The 16,475-nt window shown below is 48.2% G+C and overlaps 1 protein-coding gene across 1 annotated transcript; it reads right to left on the minus strand.

The window, feature by feature from the left end:
- Positions 1–2,618: 2,618 nt before the first annotated feature.
- On the minus strand, positions 2,619–3,488 carry FAM181A (family with sequence similarity 181 member A). The gene has a single exon (XM_040599673.1). The coding sequence runs from the start codon at positions 3,486–3,488 to the stop codon at positions 2,619–2,621; it is 870 nt and encodes a 289-aa protein (XP_040455607.1).
- Positions 3,489–16,475: the final 12,987 nt, after the last annotated feature.

The following is a 16,475-nucleotide window of genomic DNA, read 5'->3' on the forward strand; positions in this document are numbered from 1 at the left end:
CCCTGGGCTGGGGAGGGAAGTTCCATGTAACAAAGGATTTTAAGGATTTTAAAAAGTAACATCAGTTTAAATCTGAGGGCAAATGCATAAGTATCTGTGTGCCAGAGGTAATTTGAAATGGTCTGGTTCAATCCTTCATCATAACTTAAAAACATGCTATTCTACTACAAGGAAAATGTACAGCAATATACATTCAAATATGAAGCAGTTAAAAAGAAGAAAAAGAAAACAAAGAATTTAATATCGAAAAAAAGTAGAAACTTGATTTTAACTCTCTTCTTTCTCTGGATTTCTTCAGAAACAGAATTTCTACAGAGGCTGTCCACTTTGCCAAGTATTTTAATTTCGATAGAAATTCATATTCTGGTGTGATACACAGCATTTTCAAATTTCCTTTCTGAACTCATGCAGGAACACTTGCCCATGGCAATCATGGCAATACCTGGGCTTTGTTCCACAACCTGCTCTGGTCACCCAGATGGAAATCCAGACCTATGCCAAGGACGCTGCTCTGCATTGACAGCACTGAGACAGAGTTCAGCATCTGGTTTCAACTGGATTACAACAGTGACACAGAGCTATTGTTGTGAGAAAACATCCCTATTTCTATGTAAAAAATTCCTTGCCTACAGCTTTGCAAATTAAGAGCCATAGCTCTCCTCCCAGTAACTTACACAGGGGTGCTGCCTCTGGTTTCTGTTCATCAGCTTGTGGAGGGGGACAGAGTCTTCCCATGGACTTCCCCCCCACCCCCCTCAAAAAAAAAAAAAAAAAAAAAAAGACAAAAACGGGAAGACATCTTAGTACATTCATATCTTCATTTCTGGATCAAGAGCTAACGTGATGTCTTTAACCCTTAGATCAGCTTTTTATCAGCTTGCATGTAGTTGGCAGGTACGTGCTACCAAAGCCAATTCCTGCTCTCTCTCCTATAGGCATAGTCCATACAGGCTTGATACATGTTTTAAGTGCTGGTAGCAGGGAGAAAACAATGAAAGCAATCTCCATTTCTGATTTTGATCTGCTGGACTAACACATTACAGCTGTTGTTTCCATAAAAAGTAAACATTGGCGGGATATATTGTGAGGTTTGGGGAAAGAATGAGCTACCTGTAGCCTGAAAGTAGTTTATGTCCTAAATGAAAGTTGCAGCTTGGTTATATAAGACCAAGCCCCATCAAAAGATGCAAAATGATACTCTACAACTGCTTAAGATGATAATTCTTTCATGACTGCAACGCGCTCAAAAGAAGTGTTGCCTGTTTTTCCCCTTGTGGAGATACCAAGAGTCATAGGGAGCTACACTAACCAGAGACCAAGCTGATCAAGGCCACTTTTTATTGAATCCTTGGAGAACTTCTTGTTAGCTTCAGCAAGAGCAGCTTCAGGCCCTGGGAGATCACAGGCATCCGTTCTCTGGCCCCTTCCCCCCCATTAATACACTTCTCTTGACCTCAGTGATTTACTCCAGTATAACTGAATAGATATACATGCCTGCAATATTAAACCTTTCAGATCTCATGTTCTGTGCCTTAGCACCACTGCCTCCATGGGCATAAGAAAAATCTAACTCAGAAAAATCCCGTTAACTTTTCTAACACTAATTTGTTAAAATAATTGGGAAAACACCAGGCAAATAATTTGCAGACAGGTCTTGTGATCGTATCTTAAAATCAGGCAAAATAAAAGATGCATGTGAGCCAGAAATCAAGGCAGGCTATTCCATGCAGTTTTTTTGTCTATCATATTTTATGGTTTTGTATTCAACAAATACAATTTCTCATTTGTTCCGTTGAATGTGAACAGTTCCTAATGTGGAAATTCGTGCTGCTTCCATTTGCACCAGCTTAGTGCTAGGTAATTTTCCAGAGAAATAATTTGCAGTTTACATCACTCTGAATAGGCAGAGGTTTCAGCCCTCATATATGCCCACCAGTTGCAAATCAAACTTGTGTCTACCCAGTGGGGCAAAAATAAACAGACTGCATTTGCAGAATCACCAAAATAAAATTACCTCTTTTCTTCCCTTAATTTTTTCTTTTAATTCTCTCACTATTTACATACAAGAAGAGCTTAAATCAATTCACAAAGTGTGATTCCTACATTAAATACTGTCCTTCCAGTCTCTTGCATGCAAAAGGAAGTGACCTGAATATCTTGACTTCTCTGGAATTACTTTAAAGTACAAAAACTCTTTGAATGGGTTTAATTCATTTCATTTTGCTGCTGCTGCCGCAGGGCAACCCCGGAAAGATGTTCCCACATGGAGGAGGTCTCCTAGGTGTTACAAGTGCGGCTATGAATGGCCCGCAGCCCCGCTCGCCACAGCTCAGACAATGCCTGTCGATGAAAGAGCCCTGGTTTGCCTCATGCTCCGTGCCACCAGCTTCGTAAGGCTTATTCCCAATTTACACGTGTACCAAGGGGAGAGTCGAGCCCAAGTAGCTTCCCAACAGTTACTAATTCGCTCCAGCCCGCCCACGAGGAAGAGGGTGCGATTGCTGACCTCCTTCCCACTGCTGCTCCACGCTGTCAGCAGCTCACGCCTGGTGCCCAACCGGGCATTTCAATGCACTCTCAGGAGCTGTTGTGTTCAGCGTGACTCTGACACCCCCTGGCTAAAGGTAGCCAAAAACATTGAAGATTGGTGGGGGGACGGCGGGCTTGGTGGGGATGGGTTTCAAAACCACAGGCCTATAGAGTTTCTGCCCTGTGCCCTCGGCCTCCTTGCAGAAGGGCGGCACCTCCGCTGGCAGCGCGGCCGCACTCTTCCTCCACAGCCCCAGCCCTGGAAAGGGCGACGGGGGCAGAGCGCTGGGGGGCTGGTACACCCCCAGTCCAGGGCAGGGGAAGGGGCAGCAGGTCCAGGCACCCACCCGACCCGAGAGGACCCCGGCAGGGTCCTTCTCCCCAGCGTGCGGAGCAGGCTCAGGGGGGCTCTCTGGGCCAGCAGCATCCGGGCTCCGTTTGCTTTTCTTCCCCTCATAGGGAGGAGGGTCTCTGGGGGCTGGGACCCCCTCGGGGCCAGCAGGAAAGGCCCTGGCTGGCAGGCTCTGGGCTGGCCGCGGCTCTTCCCAGAAGGAAGCGGGGAGCTGTCGCTTCCTCATGGGCACCTGGTCCGGCCTGGTGGCCTCAGGGTTTTGCTCCTGCAAGACCCGTTCCCCGGCGAGGTTCTCCTCAGCCTCAGCAGTCTGTGGCACCTTCTCGGTGGCAGCTCCACCAGGGGGGCTGGGGTCAGGTGCTTCAGGCTGGGGGCCCCGGCCTCGGTCCTCTGCCCCCCTGCGCCAGCTGCACTCGGGGGGCTTGCTGGGGTGGCACCGTGGGATTCGGGAGTACTTCTGAGAAAACCGCTTGAGCTGCTTCTGCAAGTATTTTCTGTGGTCCACCGACCGGCGACAAGGAGCTGATTTATCCAGAGCCGCTTTGATGTCGCTGGAGGCCAGGTTGACAAAGTTCAGTAGGGTTTTTACCTCGCTGTCCGATGCCATCTCACTGGATGCACCACACGGAATTTCCCATTAAAAGTTTATAACCCGCCTTCAGTCAAACGCTGGCAAACCTGCGAAACACGACAGGCAGACTTAAGAGCGGGAAGACTTGGTTCAAATAGCACCCAGCAAATGGAGGGAGGCTGGGGGGACACGTCAAACTTCTCAGCCACGCAGACAAGTTGTCCATCAGCCCTCCTCCACGCCGGCAAACTCCCGCCACGTGCCCGCAGCCCACGGCCCCGCGCCGCTGCCCCAGTGCACACCGGCACGGGGAGCAGCTCACCAGTGCCAGCCCGGCGTCTAATCTTGTTAGATAGTGCTTACGTGGAAAGAAGCAGGGGCTGCCACTCCTGCCTCCCTGTAAGCAAGCGCGGACACTCACCCGGCGTGCGGCGGCTTTTCTCGCCGGTGCTGGCAGCTGCAGCGTCGCCGCGAAGAAGAGCCCCTTCCCCGCTAATCTCGTTAGGCAGGTTACACACCGCCAACCTCGGCGGAGGCGGCCAGGGCCTGCCAGTGTTTGGACGCAGTTTAGCAAGCACTTGAGCAAGCTGAATGAATATCGACTCCGGCGAGTTCGGGGCTCTCCCAGGCCAATCAGAAGCCACTTTGCCAAATACAAAGCATCCCAATCAGGCATCAGCCTCCCCTCCTCGCATTCTTTGCCATCACAAATTGTCACCATGGGGACAGCCACAGAAAGACAGCTAATAAATACAATCATTTCCCCACGATTTCTACCATTCTCCCTATCCTCTTCACCCCTACCGTGGCCTTTCTTTTTAAAATGACACAATCCAAAGTGAAAGTGCTGAGGATGAGTTAGGGAAGTTTAGACACCCTTTTCTCTGCACTCCCCAAAGCTATCTGGGGGCTGATACTAACCATGCTTCATTGGCACAGGACAATGTAATACGGGGGACCAGGCTAGCCTACTTTTAACCATTCCTCATCAGAGCCTTTTTTTTTTTTTTTTTTTTTTTAAGGGGAGGATGATGTCAGAAAAAGGTAGGAAAGGAACAAATCTCTAAAGAGATGTGCAGATATCCATGGAAAGGGAGCTTGAGCGCTCAAGAATCTTGTCTTTATGTTTGCCCCCTCAATTGAGTTACACAAAAGCTGAATTACCCATTCAAACTACCCGGACAAAAGGATGGAGTTGGATAGTACTCTTGCATCTGTAGTCAAACAGTTAGAGACTTAAATCGAGTCGTCATGATGGAGAAAGAGTTAGACAAAGCCCATAGAATTGCCATCAGCAAACATTTTCCTGTGTCATATTAGTGGGTCTCCATGACTCCCCCTGGCCTGGGGACAATAGCACAAGTTTGCACACTCGACTACTGTCACCCTGCCAACGCTGGCAAGGAGCAGAAACAGGACAATCCTTTAAGGGGAAAGCATGCCCGCTGCAGGGAAGGTAAGAAGAGAGGGAAGAAAAGGCGTGTGAAATGCTAATTGAGCTGCTTCCTTTACTGATCCAGAGTTATGTGAGCCCTCCGCCTTCTCGCAGGCTTGTCCCTAAGGGGTGGCAATAACTTAATAGCGCAGTAAAAACAAGAGCTGGAGGAAGAGGAGAGCAGAAGGACTGCCCTCGTGCATCGGCCACACCGATGACACAGAGCTGGCAGCAGCCTGTGTGCCAGCCCAGGACCCACTGCCTCCCACAGCTGGAGCAGTGCTGCTCCTGCTTTCCAGACTTCAGCACCCTGGGTCTGGGAAGAGTGGAGGGAGGCCCAGGACCTGTGCATCCACCTTCAGGAGGATGCTGCTAGCTCTGGATGGAACACAGCGTGCCCCAGGGGAAGCAGGAACAGAAGTCCAAGCCATTTTGCAAGCAAAATCTATCTTACTGATGTGAGGCACCAAAGGCCTGAGCACTGCGGGTTGAAATCAGCTACATTTTATGGTTATTTTACTGTATTTCTATTACTCCAGTTTTCCTTGGAGGAGGACAAGATCCAGACTGTGCCATTACACCAAGCTCGGGGCAGAGGTCTCAGGGACTACTCTTCAGTGTCCCTAAACTGATGCACCCAGTGTGGCCATCCCTATTCACATCATTTCTCCCAGTATGGCCTGAGTGACACATGCTGGTGCTCAGACGCTTGTATTTCAGGTCTAGAGAGACTCCAGGGCCAGGACATCCTGCAGCAGAATGTGCAGCAGAGCCTTTGGCACCATGGTGGGCTGTAACACAGTTGCTGATTTGTCACTGCAGGTGTGCCTCTCTCTTCCCAGTTTCTCTTTCAGAAGCAGTTCACTCCCTGGGAGAGCTGGGGCAGGTAGCTCTGCCCGCACCCTCTGTCACCTACCTCATGCCAGCATGCAAATCTCTGTGCAATCTTATCCTTTCAGATCATTTGCAAGGGGCAGTTTCCAGTCACCTGCTTGAGCATCTATTGTGGCATGTGCTAGCCAGGGCCTGGCCGCTCTGTGACCTGACACAGATCCTTTTGTGCAGCTCAGGCTACAGGGAGAGGTTTTGCCTAGCTCATTGGAAGAGATGCACACCAAGGGATCACATGTCTGCAGGAACAACCTGCCTCCTGTGCTTGAGCTTTTGAACCCAACCTGGACACCATGTTGCACAGTGCAATCTCCCAATAGAGCTAGTTGGTTGCCCAAAGGGGTGAGCAGGAGAGACAGGGTGACATGGGACAGGTGCCTGGGAGCAAAGGATTGTCTCAGGATGTTAATGAACTGTGTCCTCAGTGGCCTGGGAAACTCATGCCTTGTATTATGAGACTTTATATTCAATCATAGGGGCTCAGGACTTCTGGGCTGTGCTCTGAGACTGAGGGCTAGTGGGTGAGTTAGATTGAAGAGGGTGGATATGGCTTGCCTGCTTATCAGAGGATAAGGGACACACAGCACCCCTCTAACACACCCATTGCAGAAACCATCTCCAAGCCCCCAGACTCCAGTCGTGCCCGTCCCCTCCTGGAAGTATGCTTGCCCGGGATGTGGCTCCCTGGGCACCACGTGGCAGCGGCAGAGGGGCTCCCCATGCCTCCCTGCACCCCCTGCTCCGGCATCCTGTTCCCCTGCAGCTGGGTAACGGTGGGGAGCCTAAGGGGAATGAACTGGCAAGCAGGATTTAAAAACCAGAGCAATCCACCCTTTCAAGGTCAGACTCAGGTTGAGCTGCACAGGGTTTTCTCTAAGAGGCCACCGGAGCCCTTTTGTTCCTCGCTGCTCTTGCCATGTTCATCCCAATGTACATGTGAAAGGAACAATTAACAATAGGGCACTCCTCTCCAAGGATCCAATGCACTTTGAAGTGTCCACCAACCAAAGGCTCAAGAATGATACATCATTTTCCACTGTGAACGTGTCAAACTAGTACAGCAATTGAAAAAATGTCTCCACATGCCTTCCCAGCATGCAGACAGGGACCAGCTGGAGAGCCACTTCATATCCGACATGTCACCCCCTGACAGCTGTCTTCTTGGGAACTTTTGGTATGCAAAGCTTCTAACTCCTTTTTTTAAGTAAAGCACAAGAATAAATTCATATCACTTCAAAGTTGAAGCCAGGCTTCTCCTACACACGCAGTATTTCCTTCAAGACTGAATAAAGAGAAAGAAAAGATTTTCTTACACAATAATACCTGCAAAGTGTTTTTAAAGCGTCACTCATTGTAAGCGATGTCAAGCTTTAGCCACTTCTACATCAAAATCTCCCACAGCTTATTTCCAAGCTGAGGGGCCCTTTCAGCAAACATATTCCAGCATCAGGCCAGCCTGGACCGTGCAAGCAGACCCAGTAACAGCAACGCACACCATTAGCTGGGTTGGGAATCCCTCCGCTGGAAGTGCTTTGAGCAGTTCAAATAGCATGAACACCCAAATCACTGCTGTTATTTTAATGCCCTGTAAAGCAAAGAGCAGTTCAGTGAACAGCTGAGTGCTACAGAGATGATATAGAAGTCACTGTTTTGACACTAAACTTACTCAAAATTATTTTTCCTCCCCTAAAACAGAGCTTTTTCTCTCTCCTAGCCTGAGAAACAGATGTTGTCATAGGGTTCACCCCACTGTCAGGATAAAAGCTGCATAAGGCTTAGTACACTTTCTGGACAGGCCTGGACTGAAATCAGCTCTTGGTGGTTTCTTGCCCTCCAGGTCTGGGATGGCTGTTTGAGATATGTGTCTGTATGGCAAGCACTGTTATCTGCATCTCTTCCCTATGGGTGTTAAAACTAGGTAATCTCCATTCATTAAAAAAAAAAAAACACAAAACCTTTCAGATTTTTACTTGCAAAATAAGACTTCTTAAAAATGGTCAAAAGTTTTTCTTTTAAAATTCTCTACAGATTTTGCTTGTTTGTGTTGAGAGAAGAGGCGAGGCTAGGCAAGGTGAGGAGACGAGGAGAGGAGAGGAGAGGAGAGGAGAGGAGAGGAGAGGAGAGGAGAGGAGAGGAGAGGAGAGGAGAGGAGAGGAGAGGAGAGGAGAGGAGAGGAGAGGAGAGGAGAGGAGAGGAGAGGAGAGGAGAGGAGAGGAGAGGAGAGGAGAGGAGAGGAGAGGAGAGGAGAGGAGAGGAGAGGAGAGGAGAGGAGAGGAGAGGAGAGGAGAGGAGAGGAGAGGAGAGGAAAGGAGAGGAAAGGAGAGGAAAGGAGAGGAAAGGAGAGGAGAGGAGAGGAGAGCAAATTTCCATTGTTTTGTGGAAAAATTCAGCTATTTTTCCCCATTTGGGTCACAATCCTAAGACTCCTTGTTGAGCTTAATGAATGTGCACTTTGAAGCAAAGAGAAAATGGAGCTCTAACTGTTTTAAAACGTAAGAAAATAAGCTAGAAAATTCCCAGATGGGCCACCTGTGAATCATCCATTTACTCTGTCCATTAAGGGCAGATAAAAGCAAAGATATTTCAGTTGCATGCTATCTTTTCATTCACCTGCTGTTTCCTAAGCCTGTGCTCTGCCTTCACACCCAGAAAAAGAGAGAGCAAGAGTTTTGAGGAGAGCCAGGAGCCTGAGGGGAAGTGATGATGGCTCATGGTGAAACCAGAAGTATTGGCTTGGAGAGAAGCGTTGGGATGGAGGAAGACCACTAAAGCTTTTCCTCAGGGGTCCTGATTTTAGATTTGTTGTTGACAGTGACTGAAGTGGAAGGATGTAAATGATGTGCTTATAGCATAAAAATCAAAGATGTTATTTAACATCATACTGCAAGAATTGTGTGACCTTAAGAGTGAATGCAATGGGAGAAGAAAGGATTTTAGTAACTCTGAGTCATATGCCTCAGGCACTGACAGTAGGAAACTGTCTGAAAATTTCTGCCATGAGGAAAGATGTCACTCTCTGGAAATGAGAAGGCAAAACAGGTCCTAGGATAAAACTTAATAGCCCCCCATCCTGTCTGACCTTCAAACATGGGGCACTGCTGGTGTTCAGACATCCAAACAGGTTGCCTTCTGGATTCAGCCTGATCCCAGCCTGTGATGTGAGCCTGCCCATCCCAGGACCTGCAGGTTCATTTGAAAGAGAAAGAAACCCCTATGTTACCTCCATAAATATTTCTGAGGATGAAATCGATCTGTGAGAAAAGTGTGGGCAAAGCTAGCAGCCTGGTTCTTAGTCCAAGGACGCAAAGGTCATCTGGGACAGGCAAATGGTGACAGTGGTTGCAGGTCTGTCATCCCTTCCACCATTCCCCAAGTGATGTCTGACAATGTGTGCACAGTGGCACAGCCAAAGCCCTTGGCACCCCTTCCCACACTCCAGCACACAGGAGCTGCAGACAGCAGCAGGGGCATCTGACCCTGGCACTGATCCTCACACAGCCTGGCCCTGCCCTGGAGCTGAGTCCTCTAAGCTCAGGGAGGGAAGAAGGAGGGAGAATATGGGATTTTTTCATGGATTCATGCTGTGCAGTCATCCCCTTTGCTCTCTCTCCTCATCTCCTTGTTGAAGCCAACACCTCTTTGCCAGGAGAAGAGCAACCTGGCACTCCCCCCAGATGAAGCTTTGACTCTTCCCACCCCTCTCTTTTCATTCCCCTCTTGACAGTCTGCTTTGACCTGAGTGACATCCTCTCTTTGCTTTCAGTCCCAGATTTTCTGCACTTGGGGACAGACTTTGAGCAGGCACTAAGTGTTGAGGCTGCGCAGAGGCAGCGAGGGGGGCCACGGCTGCCCCACAGCCTGCCATTCAGGCAGATGGTGGAGGGGCTGATATGAATAGCTCCTGTCAGTCTCATAGAGTGAACTTTACAATTGTGCTACGTGTTGGACTGCACGTGACTAATGCCATTCTTCTGCAGGCTGCAGGCAGGACACAGCTGCTTCTTTAAGGAAAATTTTGTTTTTCTGGTCACAATAAAACACCCATGGCAATATTGTATCCATTTATCCAATATTACACTCCATAATCAGGCATGATCAAAGCCCATCCTGCCTTTCACCACGTCCCTTTCTGGTAAATCAGATAACGTTTAAAAATGAGCCTGGCCTTGGTTTGGTCCTGCTGGAGGTTTAAATCCTGCCTCCCCACACAGCAGGTATGCACTGAGAAGCAGCAGCAGGGCCAAATATAGGTTTCTTTAAATAATTCTGGAGTAATTAAGTATTTCAAGATCAGTGATGAATTCAGTGACAAACCCTACATGGACCTTCTGCTGAGAAATAGTGCTGCAAAAAAGGATTAAAAATATACAGACACGGTTATAAGCATGTGAAAAGGTGAAGCCCTTCTCTTAAAAGCTGCCAAAAGAGAAATGCACAGTGAGCTCTGGACAGGGGCTGAGTCTGGATCTTGAGCCTATGGTAGAGAAGAGCCATGCCAGACCAGAAGGGTAGTGCTCCTCCTGCCCATGATTAGGTCAGACTTGCAGCCCTGTTCCCTGCTCCACTCTCTTGGACGAGGCTTCTCCACACTGGTGTGGTTCACTGCAGTGAAACCAATGCCAGACCCTCCAGCTCAGGTGAAGCCAGAGACACAGCCCTGTCACTCTTGCACCTACATTTCCTTACCAGGGGACATGCCCCTGACCCACAGCCCGGCTGGGGTTTCACCTGCAGCTGGGCAGCCCTTGGTTGTGGGGCGATGTTGCGGGCGGCCCCAGGCAATGCAGCGGTCTGCCCAGGAGGCTGCAGGTGGGCAGCTGTCCAGCAAGGCACCAGAGTGTGGTTAGACCCCTAACATTTCCTTGCGCCTGCCTCTTTCGTTGCACTTCCAGACACAGCCTCTGCCCACCAGCACTGCTGAAATGCCCTGCGGAGTGTGGAGCAGGCCAAGAGCTTTGGTTTGGCTGGTTGTGGTGAGCATCACCCGCAGACCTGTGGGTGCATCAGCTCAGTACAGGCTGAGCTTTGCTTAAAGTGCCTTTGCCATCCCCTCTGAGGCTGAGCCAGGTGTTGTCTGAGCAAGAAGGGTATCTTTGATCTCCTTTCCCTCCTCGCATTAATGGGCCACAGAGGCTGTAATATACTGTGTTTCTGTGGCATTGCAGTCCCAGCTCAGACTGCATCATTGCCCTTGGACCCACACTTGTTTGAGGTACTTCATACATAACATCGATACAGAGAGTAAAAACTAACTCTAGCTACTATTTTAGTTTCTCTCTGTTGAGAAACAAAGTTAGAATTTTGGTCATTATTGTCAAACCAAAATGGTGACAAGAAATAGCTGATGAACTACACCCTTCTTGGATCAGGTCTTCAAACTTTCCTGGTAGTTTGCAATATGGGAGCTACCAGGGAGCTCTTCCAGCCCCAAGTGTCCCTTCCAGAGGGATGCTAGGATGAAGACTCAGTGTCCAGCCTATATCTGGGCTGAATTAGCCATGCAGAAGCCCTAGGAAAAACTCTAGAGAGAGACCTCTTAATCTTCTCTGTGCTGTCGGTTGTCTTGGCTCATAGCACTATCCATAGTTCAGGGAATTTGGCCACCTTTGGCAGCTGTTTCCCGAGGAAGTAGCACCAGCCTGAGTTCAGTGTCATCCCTCCATCTGGATTTTGGAAAAGACTTTCTCTAAAGTTGTCCTTATGTTACAAAGGAGTGTGGAAGGGTGGCAAGGGCTGCAGCTGCCGATCAGGCTCACCCCAGGAACCACTAAAAGGGTCCCTGGAAGGTGAGTCCTGGGAAACATGAACAGCATGCTGCACTTGCCAAGCGACCTGGGAACAAGGAGCCTTGCCGGGCCTGCTTTTCTGCAAGGTGGGTAGATGGAGAAGCTTCCCCAGAAGAGGCAATGGTTATCATATGGACCGGAGAAAGAGTCGTTTCTCTGCAGCGTGGTCTGCTGCCATCTTCAGTGCCCTTACAGTGCCCAAACACGCACCTTTGTGCCCAGCACCTCGGGGCTAAGGCGCTATGCCAGGTTCTGCCCCTCAGCGTGACACGTTTGATGCACAAGCTGTGGCAGCACAGGTACGTGGCCAGCAGCTGGGGAAAACGCCTGTCCGTGCAGCCTCCGCTCCAGGGAACGGCCGTGCGCTCTCTCAGGGGTGCCCTGATGTGCAGCCCAGGACGGAAGAGCGCTCGTGTCCAGATGAACCGGCTCCGGGTGAGGCAGGATCGTGGCGTTTCGGGAAGAGAAGGTGGGCACGGGCCCCCGAGCCGCTGGCACAGCGGGATGCGCACGCCGCGGTGCCACGGCGGGAGCGGGCGGGAGGCTGCGGGAGCGGGCGGTCCCAGCCCGGGCTGTGGCGCGCCGCCGCCGCTAGAGGGCGCTGCGGGAGCCCGGCGGCGCGGGGCTGCCCGCGGGGTCGCGCCTTGCCGGGCTGGGGTCGGGGCGGCAGCGGGCGGGGCACGGTGGCGCTGCGGCCGGGAAGGCCAGCGCCGGGGGTTAATTGTTATTTATAACTGACCCGGTGCGGGAAAGGTCCCTTACGCTCTTTTCACCTTCTACACCGCGGTGCCGGAGCGTCCCTGCACGGTGCTGCTGCTCACGGGCTGCGCGGGAGGAGAAGGCGCTGCAGGCAGCCCTGAGCCTCGGTGTGCGGGGGGCCCTGCACCGCGGAAAGCGTCACGGATGCCCGGGCAAAACCTTGAGCAGCCTCAAAGCTCCCTCTGGTCAATGGTGCCTGAGTGTGCTCAGCACCTTCCAGGTGCTCAAGGCCAGCTGTTTGGGACCAATCCTGCATTCATAAAGCATTAGGGAGAGTTTCAGAGGAAAAGGCAGTACATCTTGCAGTGAAGAAATTAAACGAATCACAAAGCCAATATTAAGTGAAGCATCAGTGATCAGAATGAGTCTCTGCTGGAGCTCGGGTCTTCTGGGCTCAGTACTCCCACTGAAGCCAAATTTGAGGTGGGTGTGAATTCCCACATGTGCCAAACCAAGTTCCCTTATGAGGTTTCCATTAAAAACACAAGAGCTGGATATTTGGAGCAGATTAGCACTCAGCTTGTTTGGGATATCACAGTGTTTGTTTCCACTGGGATGCTATACATGGGTGTTGATGGGAGGCAGCGGGGTTTGGTATGTGCTGGTGCAGAACGTAAAGGACTTAGGACAGGAGCCAAATATGCTAAAGTGGAAAAAAAATAGATTGCTTATTGGCCCTAACACAGTTTCTTCAACGATCTTTTGCAAAGAGAATGCTTTATGACAAATAGCAATAAGAATATATCATCCAATTTGGGTGGTCACACCAATTTTTGCAAGACTGATGCCAAGTCTATCATTTGTCATCTTTTCTTTCCGCCCCCAGTGGATCTGGTAGATCAGGAAGTCTGTCACTGTTGCACGAGTTCGATCTGTGCATGAATCTGCCAGGCATGTGCAGAGCTCCACATGAAAGGCAGTGGTATTGGGGAGCCTGGTCTGATCCATCATGGGGACCACAGAAATCAATCTAGATAGATGATGCTTTAAAGTAGCACCTTACTCACAAAATCCTATGATCAGTGTCTCATGGTGAATAAGAGGTATTTGTAGCTATTTCGAACAGTAGCTTTAATATCTATCACTTGCAGTGTGATTTGCACTTCAGCAATGAAATCTTATAGGCTTTTATATTTGGGGAACTTTTATATCTGAGGAGGCTTTTATACCTAAAATACTTTGTCAGAATTTGTATTATTTTCTTCATGAAGTATATTGTGGAGCCAGGCTGCAAGGACAGCAGAGTGGTACAAGGAATACTTTGGCTCAACCTTGACGATCCTTAACTTAGTGATTGCTGTTTGTTCTAGCACAGAGGAATGACACAAGGTAAACCAGAAAAGAACAGTGGCTTACTGGCTTGTCAGCCTGACTGAAGCAAAGATCTGCATCTGCTTATCAGAGAAAGATCTGTAGATCATGATGCTGCCTGCACTGAAAGTAAATGGGAGAAGGAAGGTTAAAAATGCAGCTTGCTGTCCTTCTAGGAGTCTCCTTCCCACCTACAAGAAAAGGTACAACCATACCGGTCTGTTGCTATAGATCCCAGTTCAGGTGAACTCATGAGCACAAGTTTATGTGCAACACTACAGATGTCAACACAGACTTACTCAGATGGACCCTACTAAATTAACATTTGATTAGCAGCAGCCAGTTCCCCCTACCCCTCTTTTTTGGACAATAGTTCTCAGAAAGACATCATTCCATTGTGTTACATGCTCAACAATGCTAAACCCCAGCACTCTGGGTTTACAATGTGATATATTTAAAACAGTTCTCCAGTTGTAACTGATAGAACTTAAATTTTGGATGCTGAAGAAGTCCCCAGGCTGGCGATGGTGGATAAATCACACTCAAAGAGCTTAACCTGGGTGTACAGGGCCCTTCTTTTAGGGATTAGTTTTGCTGGAAGATGCAAAAGGTCAACATTTTCTGATAAACAAGTCATTACACCTGCATTATTCCCAAAGTTGGAGCTTTGATGGTGAGGTGGAACATCTTTGATCACAGAAGCACAGACAGCCTCTGGGAAGTAGATCTTCTTAGACAAATTGACCTGGATCAAACCATGAGGACAAGATGGCATTCAACTAAGTGCTAAAAGAGCTCAAATATGAAATTGCTGAGTTGCAAAAGCAGAGCTTACAACAGCCTCCACCCCAAGGAACAAAGGCGGGTAATATGACTAACAGAATAGATGAAGAAAGATTTCTTGTGGACTGGAGGCAGATTTACCAGAGGAGTACCCCAAGGGCTTATGCTGGAATTGGTACTGTTCACATCTCTGTATGTGGCATGTCAAAGCCAGTGAATACTGGCAAAGTTTGCAGATGATACAAAATTATTCATAATAATCAAAGCTAAAGCTGACTGTTGCAGAAGGAGCTTATAATATCAACTGACAGTGAAGTGCCAGATGAAATTCAATATTGACAAGTGCAAAGTAAGGCACTTAGGGAAAAAATAACTCTACTTATACATCTACAGTGATGGGCTCTATCTAGCAACACTCAAGAAAAATCTTGGGTAACTGAAACTAAGGTATGACGTTTGTTTCTGAAAACCACACTTAATGCCCTGCAACACTCAAAAGGCAAATGGGATAGTAGGAGTTGCTGAATGAGACAACACAATAAAATACAACAGAAAACAGTATTACAGCACCAAGCTAATAACTTTTTGGAAAATATAGAACATGTAGCAAAGATGATCAGAGTTTTGGAACAGTTTCTTTTTAAGGAAAGGCTAAATTAGACCTTTTCAGCTTGGAAAGAAAAGTACCTGAGGGGACTTGATATAAATGTATGAAAACATGAATGACATGGAGAAGGTAAAGAGAACACAAGGTTAATTTGTGTTTTTCCAATGCAAGAATTAGGGGTAACAATTGAATTAGTAGATACCATAAGGAAGGAATTTTCTGCATGATGCATTAAACCATGGAACTTGTTGCCAAGTATAGATGAGTTTAAAAAAGACTTAGAGAAAGTCATATAGGACCATTATTCAGCTGTAAAATCCACCTTCAACTTGGAGCTCAGGGACTCCTGAAACTGTTGATTGTCAAAAGCCAGAAGAGGGTATCAGGTGCAGATCACTGTGCACTTCTCCTGTCCTTGTGTCCTTCCTTAAATAGCCACATAAACTGTCATCTGACGTGGGATACTGGACTACAGAGACTTTTCATCTCATTCACTAGAGCATTTTTTATCTGAAGGAATGGGAAAATACATCTCGGGTATGATTGTGCAGTCAAGACAAGGAAAGGGTGTACTAGAACCATGTGAAAAACAAAGTCCCATTTCCTTCCATCTACTATTTACAAGTTTGTTTGGGGCTATTCTGCATTCATAGCAATTTTGTTTTGATGCTTATAAAAAGAAGTCTGCAACTCGGAAAGATTTACTTATGATGCTTTTTTAGAAGAAATATGAGGTTGCTCTAAGGGGAGCTAACATAATTCCAAGTGTCATCTATCATGAAAAAATATGGGGTTTTTTTGAGAAGATTTTGTTTCGGTTGTTTTATTATCATGCCAGTCACAGCATCTTTTCTTACACCAGAATATACAGTACTGAGCCCATCAAAACAAAAGCCCCCATCCAGTTCTGAAAACAGCCACAGACGTGCTTATCTGTGAAGCCTCTCTCCAGCATGTCTGGAAGTCAGGATGGCCATACATTTCTGTACACACGAATGTGCATGTACTTGTAGATTTGAGGCCCAGGAGAAAATCCAAGTCAGAGAGAAATATAGAGAAAATTACATTATTTCTTGTTGCTGGTTTGCAGACCCCATCAAGGGTTCAGATACACTGGTATCACAGTGTCTGCATCCAGGGCTGACTATGGGTCTAAGGCATAAACAAAGTAGGCTGTTGTTGAGGGCAATACACAGCTGGCAGCAGCCAGATGTGGGCCTGGTGGTAGGAGCAGCCAAGCTCCATGTTCATGGGGCAGCACAAATTCAATTTTGCTCAAGTTGCTGCTGAGATTCAAGCTGCTCTGCCTGGTTTGCAAACACAGGGGAGCCATGCTCCCACTGGAGCTGAAAAACACTGAGATGGGGCTGTTCCTGCTGTCCCATTTTATTCACACAGATCTCATGACCGCGTTTGAGGACATGTTTGATACATAGCCAAAAGCCAAAGAT

Source organism: Falco naumanni, chromosome 7, assembly GCF_017639655.2.
Source record: "Falco naumanni isolate bFalNau1 chromosome 7, bFalNau1.pat, whole genome shotgun sequence".
NCBI classification, from domain to species: Eukaryota; Metazoa; Chordata; class Aves; order Falconiformes; family Falconidae; genus Falco; species Falco naumanni.